Source organism: Folsomia candida, unplaced genomic scaffold (assembly GCF_002217175.1).
Source record: "Folsomia candida strain VU population unplaced genomic scaffold, ASM221717v1 Fcan01_Sc009, whole genome shotgun sequence".
In the NCBI taxonomy this organism is placed as follows: domain Eukaryota; kingdom Metazoa; phylum Arthropoda; class Collembola; order Entomobryomorpha; family Isotomidae; genus Folsomia; species Folsomia candida.
Genome location: NW_019091201.1, coordinates 1,022,543 through 1,040,519, shown reverse-complemented (window position 1 = coordinate 1,040,519; position 17,977 = coordinate 1,022,543). Strand labels below are relative to the sequence as shown.

Genomic DNA, 17,977 nt, shown 5'->3' with positions numbered 1-17,977 from the left:
ACAACACCCAAAGGGCACGTCCTATTTAATTTGATGCAAAAAGTTGAGTCCTCTTCTCCTCAAGGTACATATCCTAATGAATATTCTCTCATTTCTGATTACGATTATTCATGAATTTCTTCAAAAGTGAAGGGACCCTTCAAACCTGCATAGCTAAAATTTCACCTTCTAACGAACTTCACCTTGAGCCTTCAAGAATTCCTCTTAATCATAGTAAAGTTTATTTACAGAAAGAATCTGACAATGAAATGAGTCAGACTTTAAAATTTAAATTTCTTCTTGCAGGTTGATTATGCAAGATTGATTCAATTCGAATATGGCTGGTGTTTGTGTATGGCTGGTTAATTGACAGATGAAAAGAAAAAGAAAACCGTATTCATAATTCGTATGAGGGTTACAAATTAACTCGCTTTAATTTTCCCAATGCAATCTTTCTCTAAGATCAGGGTTAACTCTGTTTTAAAATTAAATCCACTACCTAATCCCTTCCTTTGTAGACTTAAGTTTTGGAGGCCAGACTAAATATGGACGGAGAAGAATTCGGCAAGCATGCGGTGGAGGAAGGTGAAGATAATTATTTACAACAAGTGGGCGGAGAAACGGAATTCATAAATTAGGATTCGAACCAGAATTACCTACGTGTTTCTCTTATCTTTTACGAGGTGAGAACGAGGTGAGAATTTCTGTACAAAAAGTGTAAACATTTCTGCCAGCTCTATTTGAGAACCTTTTAGTACAGAGAAAAGATGCATCTTGCGTAATAAATTATGCCAAACAGGGTCCCTCAAACATTTAAAAAATATCCCAATTTTTGCCCATCTTTTTTTCAAAATAGTACAAAAATCCACAATTTTTATGTTCCGCTTGGGTATTTTATTATTAACAACATCACATATTTTAGTTTAGTAAATTTTGAGTGTAACAAAATTGGTGATCATTGCCCAAGCATTTTATATTTTGGTACGGTTTCCAGAATTCGTGGGAACGAGCTCCAGTTCCAACATCATATAATCCCTTTGTGTTTTATAGCATAGTTCGTAAAACGAAATAAAGACCAATAATTTGTCGATTCGTTCCCCCAATTTCCGATGAAGCTGTAAAGCAAGGCCAGTAAAAGACTATTTGTATTATTACGTGATTCTTTCTACCGTCCAGAGAAGAGATACATCACAACATCAAATTAAAGCGTAAAGAACCACCAAAATCTCATCCTTATTCAACAGGGTAGACATACGTAGTAGCAGAAAGGGAAAAGGTTCCCATCGTACAGATACACACACATTCGATAAAATTAAATAATGCCTCTCATTTCCATCAACCTTGGTGATCTATATTTTTTTGTGGTCCAAAAATAAATGAGACACCAACACCACGAGCATCATTGTTACCTCTTTTTATCCACCTGTATAACCTAATATTTTAGATTTTGGTCCGAATCAAAGTAGGAGGAGGGGAAGAATGGAGATGTTTATTTTAAGGTGCTTGTGAATAAAAGAGCCACTCTTTTTGGTGATCATCGTCGTCATAATAAGAACGGCTGTCAGAATTTGTCAGTCCTATTTTATATCCAAGACCGAGATGGACCTCCTGCAGATTTCGACTCCTTGTCGCTGTCGTTGTCCTGCTGGAGCGTCGTAGATTGAGACGACCATGATTGTTATTGTCTACATTTTGCTTCTCACTTTGACATGAAATGAGATGACACGGGTTGAACAGCACCAGATAAATTTTCAATATGAATCTCTCTCTTCCAATCTTCTGTCTTCTTCCATTGATATTTTTTTTTACAAAACTTGACTCGTTACGAAATTCTTTGTAAATAAGGTAGCGAGACGATGAAACTTTCACATGAGATTTCTTAAAACAAGGTGGAACAAACGCTTATTTTTTACCTGAGGGACAGAAGCCACATCGTCTCATCAACATTGACGATCCTTGAGCTTCTCCATATTTTGAGATAAAATCTTGATCTCAGCGTCGTCGTCAGGAGAGGTCGAATAGTTCATGTCAAGCTGGAAAGGAACATTATAGCATGCACGTAGGCTGTAAAAGTATCATCGTTTCGTTTTCATTGGCCATTATTAAGATGCGTTGATCCTTAAAGTAATTTGGTTGTTTCAATTTCAGCTCAACACTGACACTCTAAAAATGTCAAGGGTGAACTGCGGCGACGAGATTTCCTCTCAGATTGTGTTGTGTGTCTCTAACACATAACAAAGGGAGGCAATAATCTGATAATCATAAAGTGAAACTCACTCGAAAGGCAAGATGCCCAGATCAAGTTAAAAAGGTGAAATGAAGAAAAAAACTCGAATATTTTCTCATGGATTTCATCCTCTTTTCTGTAAATTTGTTCATTGTTAAATTGTTGGGTAATTGTCACTGTCAAGAGGATTAGGATTATCTGAGTTTGAGATGGTATCCATTTCTTGAGGAGTAAGGTTCAAACTTGTCTGGGTTTTAAATTTAGTGTTATGTATGAAAGTATGATTCTTATTATTTAGAAACCAACGGTAAGTTACTCGGTCTATTTTGTACAATTTTTAAAATATCATCAACTATCCGACCATCTATGAATCTCTCGTCTTCGTTTGGTTTTATTTGGAATGTCGCAAATGGTAAAAATACGATTAGACTCTTTGTTATCAAAACCGATGGAAATATGAATTGCATCATCATAAATATTTTTGCGTTTAGTTGCTGATTCCAGTAAAATCGAGAACCAGCAGAAACGTGCCTCACAGCAATAATAATTGGCTGATGATCCAAATTCAAAATACTTCCCTTACTTGCTGTATCCTCAAACCTCGCCGACAAACCAATATAACGACTCGAGCAATAAAAGATTGTATACGCGTTTACAATACTTACAATCTCCGTATAACATCTCTCGCTCTTCGTCCTCCATTCTGTGTAGAATAGCAGAATGCAATAATGAAAAGCGCATCATTCTTCAAATTCTTTCGGACAAACGATACAAAACATTGTGACCGCCCTGGAATTTGGGTGCATTTGAACGCAACAATCTCTCTCCTCAGATGATCAGGGTGGTTCGAGTCAAAGTACTTTGACGGTGGCCCTTAATGAATTGAGGGCTGGCTAAAATAATTTCTAAACTTTTTAAACGTTCTCAAACGCTCCGCTGCTGTGTGTACACAGTTTTACGTATCATCAAGTCAAGAGCGAAATAGATCTTGCGCCGTTGTTGATGATGGAAACCTGGACGTCTTTTGTCCCCCAGAATGCGCTGACAGTTGTTTACAGGACGTAACAAAGGACACCCAGACTTTTCTGAGTGTGGGCTAATTCTAATCCTCACTGAGAAATCATGACAATGATCCAAGCTCGCGTTTTTTCAAGGTATGCACGAAAGGAATCGTCGTCATCGCCGTGGTTTTCGTTCATCATTTGGCAAAGTATTCTACCCTACTGAGAAAACCATCGTGATGATTGCCTACAATTGTGCGTAGTCGTGGTTTGGTTTGGTTTGACTTTCAGCTTTTAAAGTTGTCGGTGACTCAAAAGCCTTGAGAAATCGGGTTGCATTGTCATTGTTGATTGTCATTTGGGTTAAAGGAAGGGCGGATGAGACAATAAAGGACTGGCGGAGATTAGGTTAGGGTGCTTTACTGAACTGATGGTCCTCAACTACTTATTGGTTTGTTGACTACCCTTCCTGTTGTAAACGGTGCGTGAGAAGACCCTGTGCTGCGCAGTGATCGTTGGTGGTTTGACTTTGAGACTCCTCAATGCAAACTTTATCTGTAATGGAGATGAAATTGGAGGAAGAAGGATGTTTGTACTCAATAGTGTGCTGAATGAAGAACAAGATTTCAACAAAAGTGTGAAAGATATGACTTCCACCGCTGCGAACAAGAGTAGACCACCCGGCACCTTGAGGCACCTTGAGATTCTCTGCGTGCATGCCTGAGTTCCAGACCAGACCAGACTGTGAGGAAGGCCCTTATGAGAAATAAATCGAATTGTAAAGAGTCAAACCAACCAACAGGTTACCGGAACAAATTGTTGACATTTTCTGTTCCAGAATGAATCCTGGAATCCAAAGAAAGAAAAAGCGCCGACCAAGAGGAGAAGAACGATCAGAATGACTTTGAGAAATTTTATTTTGGATGTTCTTCCCCTTCCAGAAACGGTTTTGAACAAGAGTGACTGGTTTTATGGAGATTTATAATTCAGGGTTATTCAGGGTGATACTATTTATAAAAGCTAGTTCATGATTCCAAGCCTTAAAAACGTGTAACACACGTAATGCTGACAAAATAAATTACATTTCTTTGACGAGGAATTTTCAAAATTTCAAAAAAAATTCATCCAAGATTTAACACATTTTCCTGCCAAACTCATACCATCCGCTTAATGACGCATCACCTCTTTGTCCATCACACATGTCCATCCGAAAAAATTAAGCTTAATGCAAAACGCAAAGACAGAAATCGTCTTCGTCATCACTATTTGTATTTGTGAACAGCATCGGAAGGAAATGATATCGACGAATCGAATCAGGTTCCTATAAAGTACAGACAGGCAACTCATCAAAGGCGATGACGCGACAAAATCTATGCATATGTGAGCACGGACAAGGGTGGACTATTTGCCTCATTATATTTTATTCCAGAATTAAGAGGCTGAAAACGAGTGAAAGGTGGATGTCTATTGATTAAATAAGTCAACACTGAAAATTCCAGGGACAAAAAATCGACAGAGTTCGAAAAACGCGATCCACATCGTATTTCCATTTCCAATCTTTTGTCAAAGTTTTTTATGTACACACAGAATGATTTTATTCGATGGTTTTATTGACAATGTGTAAGCAGAGATAGGAAACAGGCCAGTATTGCAGTAGGCATTTTAATTAAGGAAGCTGGAATAAAATAAAGGTAAACTCGTAAACCAGTTCTTTGAGGGTGAGACAATGTCGATCGGCTCTTTTTATCAGGCTGAGAATTTGAAATTTTTTATGCAACGTTTTCCAAGCAAAGTCATCAAAGTTTTGATTTAAAAGCGGAATGCTTCAACAGATTTGAAGAAAAGAGGAATTTTACTTCATTCAAGTACTTACATATCGCCTTTGGTAATATAATCGCGCGGAATGGCGCGTGGAAAATTTACTAAATTTTTAAATTAAATATGTTGCATAACCGTATGCATAAATAAATTGAGCAGCGAAATATCTTGGAAATTTAGTCAAGAAAACTTATAATTCATATCTCAAAAAATTCCTGTATTCATTATTTTATCTCTGGAAAACTCTTATTTTTCCACACCTGGATCATCCCAGTATCAGTTCTTTTTACTTCCAACCGAATAAAAATAACAGCCTTGGTTTCATAAAAATTCCCAAATTCATAGAAATGGAGGAGAAGGATAAATGAATGGGTGGATTTGAAAAGGGTCCGAAATGTCCAAGCTCCATGTGAGTAAAGGCAACCGGATCGAATTTGCAGCTCACCCGTGCGGGTTACAAATCTCTGATTCGTTTCGCCAAGTCGTCCAGGCTGGATAGATAAGTTAACGGGAGGGATTGTTATTTGAAAAATATAAGAATCAGTGCTCTTTCATGTCAAGATCGTGTCATGTATCGTTTCGTATCGTCGTGTGTGCGGCGAATAAGAGGGATCCATCCATTTACCAAAATGAAACAAAAATTCTGAAATATCGGGTTCTTCCCTTGTTCCTTTCGCTGTTTGTGCTGCTGACTGTCTCTCATTTTCTTGATTCATCCTCAAACACAAATAGATCCGCAGGGGCAGATGGGACAGGAGCTGAATGAATTTTTTAATCAAGCGTGACTTTTGTCGTTTTGAAATTTCTGTCGCCCAAAATTCATATTTAAGTAGGTACAGATACAAGAAAACAACATGCGTTTCAAAATTTTCAGGTGTTCCTCATACGTACATACTCCGTACCAAACTAATTTCCTGTGTTTTATGATTTTCTCTACTTTTTGTAGAAAATTCTACTTTTTCCACCAAAAAATGTCGGTTTAAAGTAAAAGGGTTGAATTGAACTGTTTGTTCCTTAATTTTACGGCTTGATTACAGCATCCTATAATAATAATGATACATCCAGAAGCTCAGTTTTAGGATCGTTCCGAAATGAACAGCATCTGACCTTAAAGTATGTCCGTAGTGGAGGCATTATTACGATTATTACGTACCCAGAAGAGAGAAAACATCACTAATGAACCCTTATCTATACCACTGCTGTTCTTCTACTAAAGAGCTTTCTCGTTAACCACGGACACCTTTCAGCTAAAAACATTTTACTTTTACTTGTGTCGATGTTACTACAACCAATAAAAAGCCAAAGTATGACGATAAACACATTTGATTTCCAAGAGAAAAACTCAAATTAGAGATTGTCCGTCAGTTGGTCAGTACGCCAAAAGTCCACCCATCTTCTTTACCCTCGTTACTCTTTTAAAACTAAATACTACCTCGTTCGACACTTTTTCTACGCATATCTGTTGTACATATACGTCTCGTTTGGCGGATGATATTATGATTACAGACCTATCAAGATGGTCATAAACATAACATTATTACAATTACCATCACCCACCCTCCACCTCCATCCGTGCAGAGCAACACTTAATTTATCATGGACAAGTTGGAGGAAAACCAGGCTGGAAACAAGACGAGAGAAAAGATTAACGAGGAAATTACTCCATGTTTTACGTGTCCAACTTCCCTTTCAATTTATTTCTACTTCCTATCAAATGAAGTGAAATGGACAAAATATTCCTGAAAGTAGGGACATACCCCCAGTCGCTGATGCCTCGAGGAGACGGTTGGTTGGTTAAAATGGGTGTGAATATCCAATCAAATTATGTGAAAGGGTTCAAGACATGGAATGAAAATTTTGCTAGTATCATCACACCCACTTTAAAACCTGTGTCGTTCTTCTACTTACGATTGCATAAATGGTTGACCGGATATGCCGCATTTTTAGTGTGCATTTTTACTTTTAAGACAGCAAACGGCTACCGAATTGTGTGTGAGGAACGCTTGAGAACATAATAAGTAGTGTGGTGAAACTGGAAATGTTTGATTCTTATCGCATTTTGACCAGCACATGAAGTGAAAATGGATTTTTCTTTTGTTTTTCCAACATAAAAATGCTAATCACTGCTCTTTCGTTCTTCTTTTATGTAAAAATAATAGAGTAGACTAACAGTACAATTTTCCGTACTTAAAAATGGTCTAAAAGCTAGTTAGCACCTGTGCCATGAAACACTTTTTGGACAGAAAATTCATCGGCGCTCCTCTTCATCATAATTGGAACCTTGTTAAGAAAAGACGTGAATATGGACGGACGAAGGAAGGCAGACCGGCACCGAATACTTGGTGGATCGATCAAATTTGAAATGATTGGAAGATTGGTTTCTTCTTCTGGCTATCTTCCCCACCATCCCATGAACATCATTGCATGCATATCTTGTCGTGGTACGTACGTAGTAGTTTGTACCTTGTTAACAAACCATACATACAACAGCGAACGAGCGAGGAGAAGATTTCTAAATAAAAAAGGATAACGAGACCCATCCAGATTTGCTCGTGACTTTGATGACCTGTAATCATAATCTGTATCGGCACAATCCCTTATTTCAATAATGATTGGTTTTTGGGGAGAATGAAAAAAAGGTTAACGAGATCCGACAACCCGAACGTAAAAATCTTCACAGATTGCACACTAAAATTACTTGAGAATCATGCCATGATCTTATTTTGACCAATCAAAGACTTCTAGATTGACAAATCTTACCAATGCTTTGTCCAGTTTATGTAAGTTAAAGTCTGTTCTGCTAAATAGCTTGATACCGACAGTAACTCCATAATTTTCTATTTTTACTGTAACACTTGATTATTCAAACCAGCAGCAGCAGGTACAAACTACAAATAATGTGATCTTGTTACAGTCTATTACTTATGTATGCATACATCAAATAGAGTTATGATGTCGATTACGCACCGTAAACTGGGGCCGCTAACGATATTGATATTTCTCATTTACGCTCACTCAATCATTCATCCATTTCATATGCAGGCAGGCTTTGATAATAAAAGTTAATAGAACATTTAGGCAAGAATAACACCTTCAGCCGACCAATCCAAATTCATCTCATCCATCTGCTTCAATTCTTCATGGTTCCATTTCATCATCACGCATATAATAATAGCCAAACAACTGACGTCCATCTAATCCAATCCCATTGATGGAAGGAATGGTTCTTCAACAAAAAGGCCGAACTGACCTGGAGCGTCGAGGTCTTGTTGTTACGCTTATTAATCATTCAGCATTTATATGAAGAGTACAATTACTCATTAAGATGATGCCCCAGTTTTATGTACGAGGGTGGAATCAGACTCGTTCATATTAAGCAATTCGAATGGACAGAGCTTCAAAATGTGGGTCGGAGCTATTGGACGGACATTGGAAATGTGAAGCAGATATTTTCGAGTGTTTGAATAAAATTCGCCACGCTCCATAAAAATCATTACCTTGACCAATCACCTCTTCAAGTTTTCATTTCCAGAAATCCAGCTGCTGCTCATTTGGACAGATTTGTTTCCTTTATTTGTTATATTGTGGGTGGGTGGGACACATTAGTTTTCATTTTTGCTAAGGGATGGTTTTCAGTTGTCGATGCCAATTATTTTTAATTTGGGAGTATATATTTTCGAACATTAGTATTTGGGTGGTAAATAGGTGGTCACATTAAAACGCACATTGAATTAGACAAACTCCACGCGAACCAAAAGCCTAACACAGGGCTTAATTACGGATGGGAGAACCTATGAAAAAGTACTTTTGGCTTATCTTGGAATCTCACTCACTCTCACTCACTCGATCTCTGACATAATGGATTACGATTACTAGTGATTAAAAAAAATACCCGTACTATTAAGTTCAAGTCGGTCTTAAAATATTTCCAGTCCACTCTCTCTCCTCGACTATAAGTCAGTCGGTCAGGTATTTTGCCTTGCCTTTTATAAAGTCCGACATCCGACTGTGATCTGAGAAGGAAAAGCTATTCAAATCCCTTGCAGTACAATTAATTATGACTGGGCAGTTAATGATGGTGATAACTGCATGAGACGGAGATGGAGATAAGATCACATTAATACCTACCACACCACAACATTGCATCCTACCCTATCTATCCATCACCATCACTCCATCGTCCAGGTCAATCAGTCAGACAACCCTTAATTTATCAAAATCTCCAGTTCCTAATCGGGAATCTGGATCAGGCAGGAATGGAAATGTAAAGAAGCATGTAATGAATAATGTAATTGTTGATGAGAGTCAAAATGCGCCCACCTAATGTGATTAAAGGGAATGACAAGAATCCTTTTGTTTTTCTCTCCCATTTGTGTCAAGCTCACGGGGGGATAGGCATCTGTTACCTGGTCCAGGCTTCAGGATTAATTTAAACTCAATCCAAAATAATAATCCATTAGATGTACATACATTGAGTTTTATATCGTCTTCTTGAAGACGATTTTAATAGAATACACACATTATTATGGGACGATTGCTTTCAAGTCTGACCATTTTTGGTGGGATGGTCAGTTGCCGACGAGAAGAACGATGCCCTAAATCTGAGAACTGGACGAGTGGCCTGTCAGCCTTTTACCTGATCGTTTTCTTTGAAATTTCAATTTGATTACGGTTAATACATGGTAATAATGATCATTCAGGTTAAATCTCACCGAAATTCAGCAGCAACTGGGCAGGTGAAGCGACTTATTTTATTTTACAAAGTTGGACATGGGAATGCTGCCCCATCAAAGAAAATTGTGACCAACTTAGCGTACATATTATGGCCAAATTAAAAGTATTAACATTTCACTTATGTATGCCACCCTATAAAAATCGTATCATTTAGATGCGTTAAATATTACCTTGCATGGATGTGGGTAAGCTTTTTGATAAAATTAATTATACATCATGGATTGTGCAATGGTACGTATAAAGGATTTCCAGGCGTTCTCATCACTTTTTTTGTTATGCATCACATAACAGAAAAAAATAATCGAGTTGGTTCATTATACAAGTTCTGTACTAACTTTTAATTAATGATAGTACGGATATGTCAATATCATTTTTAACCTGAACAAGGGCTTACGTGACCCTTCTGTCCGACCGACTGTACGTAGGTATGTGATGATGGAAATAGTAGTTGGGTCAATTCGGACAAAAATTTAGAAAAGCACTCTCTCGCCGAGTCGGGCTAAATGAAGTCTGCACTGTAAGGTTTTTGAATAATAGATGCATTGAAATGATGGTCTGAATTTTAATTCTCGCATGAGAACATCTCAAAGTGAGTTTGATTGGAGTCACTGAGTTAATTTAATTAAATCAACGTTTTTTAAGTACCTGTCGACTTGTCAGTTGGTATGAAGTGGCAAACTATACAAGTCAACTTTTAAGTATTATGAAATTATGACATGACAAGAGTTTATTTAAATGTAAACGTTTATTCGGTACTCAAAAACACGAGTATGCATGAGCATAAAAATAGAGAGGTTTTAATAATGATATTTAAAAATCAAATTTTTCAATAAAAGCACTGTTTTCTTCAAGTGAGTATGTAATTTAAGTTTTAAATTAATATTACCATCGTGGCTGACAGCGTGGCTTGTAGTGTGAATTGAATTCTACTCCGGAAATCAAATAAATCAAATGGGATGAAATCTATCTACTAAACAGATATAAGAAACTAGCGGTAGAGCTATGTATAACTTTCCAACGACGACACCAACGGTAACTCTCAGGTTTATAAGAATCTCGCAGTTATGATGACATGGGACGAAATCCAGGAGATGCCGTCAACAAAATTTTGTGGCATTTTATCGTGATAATGACCTACAGAGAAATTCTTTGTCAGTGGTCATTTTCATATCTTGCTAATATGTGATAAAGAAAATAAGTTCAAGATGTTGTATACTTCAGGATGGTAAACAGACTGACAGAACATTCACATAAAGTAGCTATCCCTAAGCATACTAATTTCTTTGAAATATGCACATGAATGGCACGCACAATACTGGATCAAAGGTATTTGGGGTAAGAGTGAAAGGAAGTTGAGAATCATATGCGATTTCGAGTTGGAAACGAATCTAAAACGGGAAAAGACTTGATGGAATCTCTGTTGTATGTTATTGAAATGGAAACCCATCATCTTTTCAACTTCTTATCACTCTCGCACCATGAAACACCACACATCAACAGGAAATAAGTACGGAGACAAGTGAGGTGAAAGCAAGATCTCTTTGTTGGAATAAATCACATAGCAATTTCTATATATGTGCTCAATACATATGCTTAACTGAATTCTGAACATCTGTAAAAAATGGATCAATCATTCCAGGAAACGAAGTCAATTTTACGTCAAGTTTTCAGATTTCACTCAGTTTTATTCTATTTTATTCTCACCTCTGGTGACGTCAGGTGTAAAGAATTTATCATGACTAGAACAAGATTAAAATGGATTTCACATTGTCCACTAGGAACTAATTTACTCCTTTATTACTTAAATAACTGGAGAAAGCCTCTCGGGTTTTCCATATTCCGTTCATATTTTCACCCCACGTTCATCATTTGCATTTTACTTACGCAATAATAACGCACAAGTCGTACCATACCATATGCATACCGAGACAGACTTTCTCCACCTCGATTTCTTGTTTGCATACAAATAAGGATAAAGTACTTCACCCTCTCTTTGCAGAAGAGGGAGGGAAAGTAGAGTAAACAGAGTTTGGTAATGCTATTAGTGTTATGAATGAGATGTGAAAAGCAAGCTCATAATTATTCCATGTCAGACGTGTATGTGTTGTGTGTTTGTCATGTGCGAGAGCATTGTATGGTTCGCTTATTCCTTTCACATTAAAATTTATTTTAATTCCGTACTCCTTTCACTGGGAGAAAGCTGATGCGTGCGTGTATATAAATGGGGAAGAAGGGCTCTAAATTCTTTTGAAGGCGTTAGAAATCCTATTACTCAAGAAGTATAAATATTTGCGTGAAATGCCGACATAAATTGTGGAAGACTTTAGCAGCTGCATATGTATGGAAGGATGGAATGATGGAATACCAATACCACCCCTCTCGATGCAAGTATAATCCTAAATAGTATGTTGAGTATGTTGATTTTAGTATTTAGCAAAGAAACCCAAACAAATGATGTCGCATACATTACATAAATTTGGATTGTTTGCATTCACTTCCTTCCGGTCTGCTAAAGCATGAATACAATCAGTGGCCGCGATGCGTGGGGACAGAGGGAAAATGTCCTATTCGATGTCCCCATAATCTGCCCATGTTGTATAATTCCCTCCCTCCCCTATTCTACAATGTTAGTGTCCCCACATGTCCCCACGGCTTCCGCGGCCACTGAATACAATGGTTGTGGTCAGGGAGGGAAAGTGTCTATCGAGAATCTGGGTTTCCCTGATGAAAAGCTTAGGATTAGTTTGAGAAGATTTGAGATGAGATGAGACTTCTTGAGATGAGATGAGATCCAGTTCTACTTTGAATCCCTCGTTTCCATCTGTATGATTTCGTACGTACTGGCGAAAATGTAGCGGGATCGATCCTTCAACAACTTTCATTTTTCATCAAACAGTTTTTGTCATACAGTTGGTTGTTTTTCCAAACTTCGTTGTTTAATACGCCGCTCATTTACCATTTTAATTTAAACCGTTTAATTCTATTTCCCTTTCCGTTTAGGGAACGGTTTACGTAACAATAACACTTTTTAAAACTGCAGATTTTAAGGTTATCATTTACTTTAATCGTTGTAATACGAGTGAAAGTGATGACAGAGCTATAGCGCGGCAAACATTCAGTGCAGCTTACAAAACATCGCAAATAATTTACGCTTATTAAAGAATTTTGTTAAAAGACTTGTTACTCATTGAAAAACGGTTTGCATAGTGTCTTCTAGTCAGTACTTTAGTAATTGTTTACCATTCTGTGATACCACTGGATTGGAGTTAGGAAAAGTATGGCGACGGACGGCGCCAATGGAAGGTCAAGCCATCAGATAAGCATTAGCGGGAAGGGTGGTCCCGGCAGCTCTGCAATCTGCTCCCTTACTAATGGCAACAATGACCACGATTCAGATGTGGGGTCCGAAGAAGAGATGGAACATGTAAGGAAGGAAGGAGTAGTAGTAAAATACTTTATGACATCAAATATTACGCAAGTCTTTAGATATGATACTTACAAGTTGTTAGCTGAACTTATGCAATTAATTAAATTGAATACCGTTACGATCCGTATGTGTGTAGTCGCAACTATTTGACTTTGAACTTGAATATTTTAGGACGGTTCATCTACCTGCGGCAGTGCATCAGCCGTGACGATAAGTACAAATGCGACGAGTAGGTCAAATACCCCCCTGAGCCACCAAGATGGCCCTATAAGAAAATCCGGGGGAAATAATCGTAAAAGGAAACGTCCAGGTAGAACTACAGGGAAGAAACAACCCTTGCCAAAAGGGAAATATACATATGTGTAAGGTTTTGTACCCCCAAGTCATGTATTTGATCTGGCCAAATTATTAATTGAGTAGTAGTTGTCAGTCAGTAAATATGATTTTTACTGTATATTACTGCCTTCAACTGCAACGAAAAGTAGATGTACTTTAATTAATTGAAATGAGCTAGTGATGTATTTTGTAATGTGATTTTCAAGTAATTTGGCCAGGTACTTGTATATATTAGTGTAATTACACGTTCTAAATTCTGCAGGTGTCACATTAAAGAAGACCACGGACAGCCAATCTTTGGGTGTCAGTTTCATATTAACCTGAAGGATGGTCAGAATATTTTGGCTACGGTGGGAAGCAAAAGGGTCTCTATTTATGAATGCCCAAAGGGTGGAGCTTTTGTCTTAACTCAAGTGTATGAAGACCCTGATGTAAGTTTTTTCCACTAGCTTACAATGTTAACCCTTGTTAACTTCCTCTTTACTTGTTGTTTTAGTCCGATGAAAATTTTTACACGTGCGCATGGACGGATGACGCATCTGGAAACCCATTACTTGCCGCTGCTGGAGCGCGAGGAATTATACGCATATTTTCCCCAGGGACTGGTACATGTATCAAGCATTACCTCGGGCATGGTCATGCCATCAATGATCTTATATTCCATCCCAAGGACCCTAATTTATTATTATCTGCGTCAAAAGTATGAATTTCAAACAATTGATCAATGAAGATGTAAACAAATAAATCAAAATTATCGTACTTGATAGGACCACTCGTTACGCTTGTGGAATATCAAGACAGATTTTTGTGTCGTCATTTTTGGAGGGGTTGAAGGGCACCGAGATGAAGTATTGGCCGCCGATATAGATATAACTGGATCACGTTTAGTGTCATGTGGGATGGACCATTCCTTAAAAGTTTGGAAATTGGACAAGCCTGAAATAGAGGAGGCAATCTTGTCATCCTACATCTACCACCCGAAAAACTCCAAGTATGTCTATACTAAGGAGTTATTCTAGAAGACTGACAATGAGTTAATGAAATATATAGATAAACTGCAATATCTTATAACCCTACAGACCATTCCCCACCATGAAGCAAAATTTTCCGGATTTTTCAACAAGGGATGTCCACAGAAACTATGTGGACTGCACAAAGTGGTTCGGAGATTTCATATTTTCAAAAGTAATGCACAGCTTTAATCGACAACTGCATATGTATCATTTCTATCTGCAAACTACCAGAATAATAAGTATTTCGTCATATTATAGTCTTGCGAAGATCAAGTGGTGTGTTGGAAAGCTGGGAAGACTTTTCAAACGTGGGATGATGTTCACCTCAATACCACCGAGGCGTCGTAAGTTCCGTTTCGAACTAAAATATGAATTCAACTCAATCACAGAGTCTGCATTTACATTGTTATTATTTTGCTAAATAGAATCATCACAAGGTTGGATATCAAAGATTGCGACATCTGGTTTATTAGATTTTCTTTCGACTATTCCAAGAAGAGTATGGCCCTAGGTAATAAAAGTGGAAAAACGTTCATTTATAATTTAGATGTGGTAGAACCAAGCTTGATAAAAGCCAGTATTTTAACCCATCCAAAATGCGTTACTGCTATCCGACAAACGGCATTGTCGAGAGATGCGTCAATTTTAATTTGCGTTTGCGACGATGGGACCGTTTGGAGATGGGATATAAATAAGGAACATAGGGAAGACATTATTGAGAAATAATGGTATTCGGTGTGTGTTTGTAATAATTGGAAAATCGGAGTACGGCAAAAATGATATGCCATAACGAACTTTGTTTAATTTGTTTTTATACTTGTGTCCATTTTTAGCCAAATTTATTTTCAAAGGTTTATAGCTTCATGTAGTAATACGACATGGACACATAATGTTATACACATGTTAATTAAATTATAAATTACATAGATTTACAATACTTTTATCTATCTAAAAGGTCTCAATGTAAAAAAATAAACTAGACGGATGAATTACCTACTAATTATTAAAAATTTGTCTTTCGGCAAACGCACATGTTAATAAGTCCATAATCTTTGGTTGTTTGAACGCATAGCACCCCCGTTGTAAATGTCCGTCCATTTTGAGAGACTGTGTTTTGGCAACTTTCTTTGCAAAAAATACTTTGTTTGCAATCTGCGGTAGTGGTTACCCCAAACTTATTTTGCAGAGTCTAATAGAAATATAAGTTACTTTCTATGATATCTATTACTTTATTCGACAAGGAATTCTATGTACGTATATTTGTAAGAACATACCTGTTTTTCATTGATAGTGGTGACCGACGAATATTTGTCATTGGTGTCACAGACGCAGAGATCATCGTCGACACAGGTTGGTTCCGAGTGGGAGGAACAGATCCTTAAACACTTGGAGTACGAATAAGGGTAATACGTCTGACAAAATGTGACATCTGCGCTTATATCATCATAATTGATTACGGGTCTCAGTTCGACATCATTGTCTGATCCATGCGTAAAAATTAGGGTGAATTTGAGGATCAGAATAATAATGCCTGCTGTGACATATATTAATTCATGGATTAGTCGGTTCAAAATAAATTGTAAATTTTGTTACGCTCTTTTAAACACTTACCTTGAAGATGTGACATTTTCTGGGCAAGATCAAGGTTGCAGATTCACAAGACTTACAGCCACAATAATGGTGTAAATAACTCATGTATTTAAAATGGAGACGAACACCATTTTGTGGCAGGTTCATTTAAAACGGGGTACTAAAATCAGGTACTTCCGAAAATAGAACTGACCTAAGGCATGTGGTCAGTCCATGTTAAGGGCTATCTTAGGCTCAATCTACATAATGTATATTGCCCTCAAACCCAATCATACATTCCAAAATGACTTAATTTTACTGTACTTAAAAGCCCTACATTCTTGAAGCCCTGTTTGCATGTGCCTATTTACACGGCCTACACTTCCTTGTCTACTGTCACTGTCAGAAGCTTATACAAACTGCGTTCTGTTTGTATAACAGATTCGGTAATTAATAAGATAAAGATTACTGAATTCATAAAGTAAAGAAATAAGAATGTGTTTGGCCTTACTGAATAAATGCTATCGAATTTGACATGATCTAAAATCTCAACTTTATTCCATAATTATGGCCTTTATTACCTAACTTTTTCATGCATATTATTGCATGAACTCCATGAACTTGATCAGCAGAGACTGACATTGATGGCAAGGTCACCTTGTTGAAAAGTTTTATAATGTGAAGGGTGTGTTTCTTAAAATGGTGCATTTGAACTTTTTGAAGGTTCTTCTGTCTAATGTACTTTCCGAAAGTCTCGAGAAAACAAAATTACTTAGAAAGAGAGATTGCCATTGTCATTATGGGATCGAATAACCTTGCAAATATGGTTTCCTATAAAAGGCATTCACTCAAAGGATGGGATGGTTAGTTGCATTAAAAATCTTGACAAAGTTTGTGAGACTTGGAGAAAGTGGGAAAATGAGACGGGTAAGACATTGCAACTGCCTTCTTTTCAATTAAAATTGGTTATTTTCCATATTACAAGTTAATTGTACACACTTTTAGAATATTTTGATCGGTGTCATCTTCACTGTCTTGATCACTGAGGCATTTGCTCAGTATGGAATCCCGGATGATGACGATGAGGTCCCCAGAGCTCGATCAATGCCGGCTGGTAACCACCGAATGAGGAAAAGCGTGTCCCTTGTGGAAGAAGAGGATACTTTCGGCCCCAGCATTTTCCAGATTTCTTCACGATCTGATCCTTTGAAAAATATGGAGAAAGTAAAAATGTTTGCGTCCAGCCCGGTTTTCACGAGCCAAGGAACTTTTGAAATCAAGAAAGCAATTCCCATCGTGAAATTCAAATTCATGGACGATCATTTGGGGAGATACAACTTTGAGTAATTGAGAGCATGACTTATTACTCCTCAATAATTTGTATAAAAAAATCTATAGTTTTTTAATTATAATTTTTCAGAACCATTTCTGGCGATGGGACATCTCAGAAGAGAGAAGGATCCTTAAAGAAGCTGAAAGAAGGGACGGGAAGTGTTATGCAGGGCTCATATGAGTACGTTGGAGATGATGGAAAGACGTACTCTGTTAGTTGGAAAGCCGACGGTGAGATTTGTGAATTTTGTGATATTACCAAAAATAACTAAATATGTAAGTATTTATGGTGTCGTGTCATTTATTTCAGAGGATGGATTCCAAGCATCGGGGGCTCACTTACTAACAAAATAATTGAAACTAATAGTTGAAATACTTCTTAATTGTGATACGATGTATTCATGAGACTTTTGTTACTGTGATTTGCATGGATTTTACTTCTGGGTTATTAGGACACGAAAAAAGTTCAATAAATAAGCTCTTTATGTTTTGCACAATTTTTGTAACCGCAATGAGAGTAAATTTCACAATGACGACGAAC

The 17,977-nt window shown here is 37.3% G+C and overlaps 3 protein-coding genes across 4 annotated transcripts; 2 read left to right on the top strand and 1 right to left on the bottom strand.

The window, feature by feature from the left end:
- The first annotated feature begins 12,645 nt into the window (after positions 1-12,645).
- Positions 12,646-15,535, top strand: LOC110854130 (polycomb protein EED). The gene is made up of 8 exons (XM_022102530.2): positions 12,646-13,183; positions 13,358-13,548; positions 13,785-13,953; positions 14,019-14,222; positions 14,290-14,513; positions 14,602-14,707; positions 14,794-14,879; positions 14,961-15,535. Exons 1-8 carry the CDS (start codon positions 13,037-13,039, stop codon positions 15,259-15,261), a joined length of 1,428 nt encoding a protein of 475 aa, XP_021958222.1. The 5' UTR covers positions 12,646-13,036; the 3' UTR covers positions 15,262-15,535.
- Positions 15,358-16,301, bottom strand: LOC110854131. 2 transcript variants are annotated; one of them, XM_022102531.2, is made up of 3 exons: positions 16,147-16,301; positions 15,810-16,069; positions 15,358-15,724 (listed from the first exon to the last, which is right to left on the bottom strand). In XM_022102531.2, the coding sequence occupies exons 1-3, from the start codon at positions 16,160-16,162 to the stop codon at positions 15,539-15,541; spliced, it is 462 nt and encodes a 153-aa protein (XP_021958223.1). In that variant the 5' UTR covers positions 16,163-16,301; the 3' UTR covers positions 15,358-15,538. The 2 variants fall into 2 exon arrangements, with proteins under 2 accessions (XP_021958223.1, XP_021958224.1); XM_022102532.2 differs by having other exon boundaries at positions 15,810-16,066; positions 16,147-16,284.
- Positions 16,242-17,933, top strand: LOC110854308. Its single transcript, XM_022102739.2, has 4 exons — positions 16,242-17,031; positions 17,110-17,447; positions 17,525-17,667; positions 17,747-17,933. Exons 1-4 carry the CDS (start codon positions 16,960-16,962, stop codon positions 17,788-17,790), a joined length of 597 nt encoding a protein of 198 aa, XP_021958431.1. The 5' UTR covers positions 16,242-16,959; the 3' UTR covers positions 17,791-17,933.
- The last annotated feature ends 44 nt before the right edge of the window (positions 17,934-17,977 follow it).

Coding starts and splice junctions, on each gene's coding strand:
- LOC110854130 (XM_022102530.2), top strand. CDS start 13,037: ATGGCGACGGACGGCGCCAATGGAAGGTCAAGCCATCAGATAAGCATT. Junction 13,549..13,784: donor AAAGGGAAATATACATATGT/GTAAGGTTTTGT, acceptor TAAATTCTGCAG/GTGTCACATTAAAGAAGACC. Junction 14,880..14,960: donor CTCAATACCACCGAGGCGTC/GTAAGTTCCGTT, acceptor TTTGCTAAATAG/AATCATCACAAGGTTGGATA.
- LOC110854131 (XM_022102531.2), bottom strand. Junction 15,725..15,809: donor CCACTATCAATGAAAAACAG/GTATGTTCTTAC, acceptor TATTTCTATTAG/ACTCTGCAAAATAAGTTTGG.
- LOC110854308 (XM_022102739.2), top strand. CDS start 16,960: ATGGGATGGTTAGTTGCATTAAAAATCTTGACAAAGTTTGTGAGACTT. Junction 17,448..17,524: donor TTGGGGAGATACAACTTTGA/GTAATTGAGAGC, acceptor ATAATTTTTCAG/AACCATTTCTGGCGATGGGA. Junction 17,668..17,746: donor TGTTAGTTGGAAAGCCGACG/GTGAGATTTGTG, acceptor CATTTATTTCAG/AGGATGGATTCCAAGCATCG.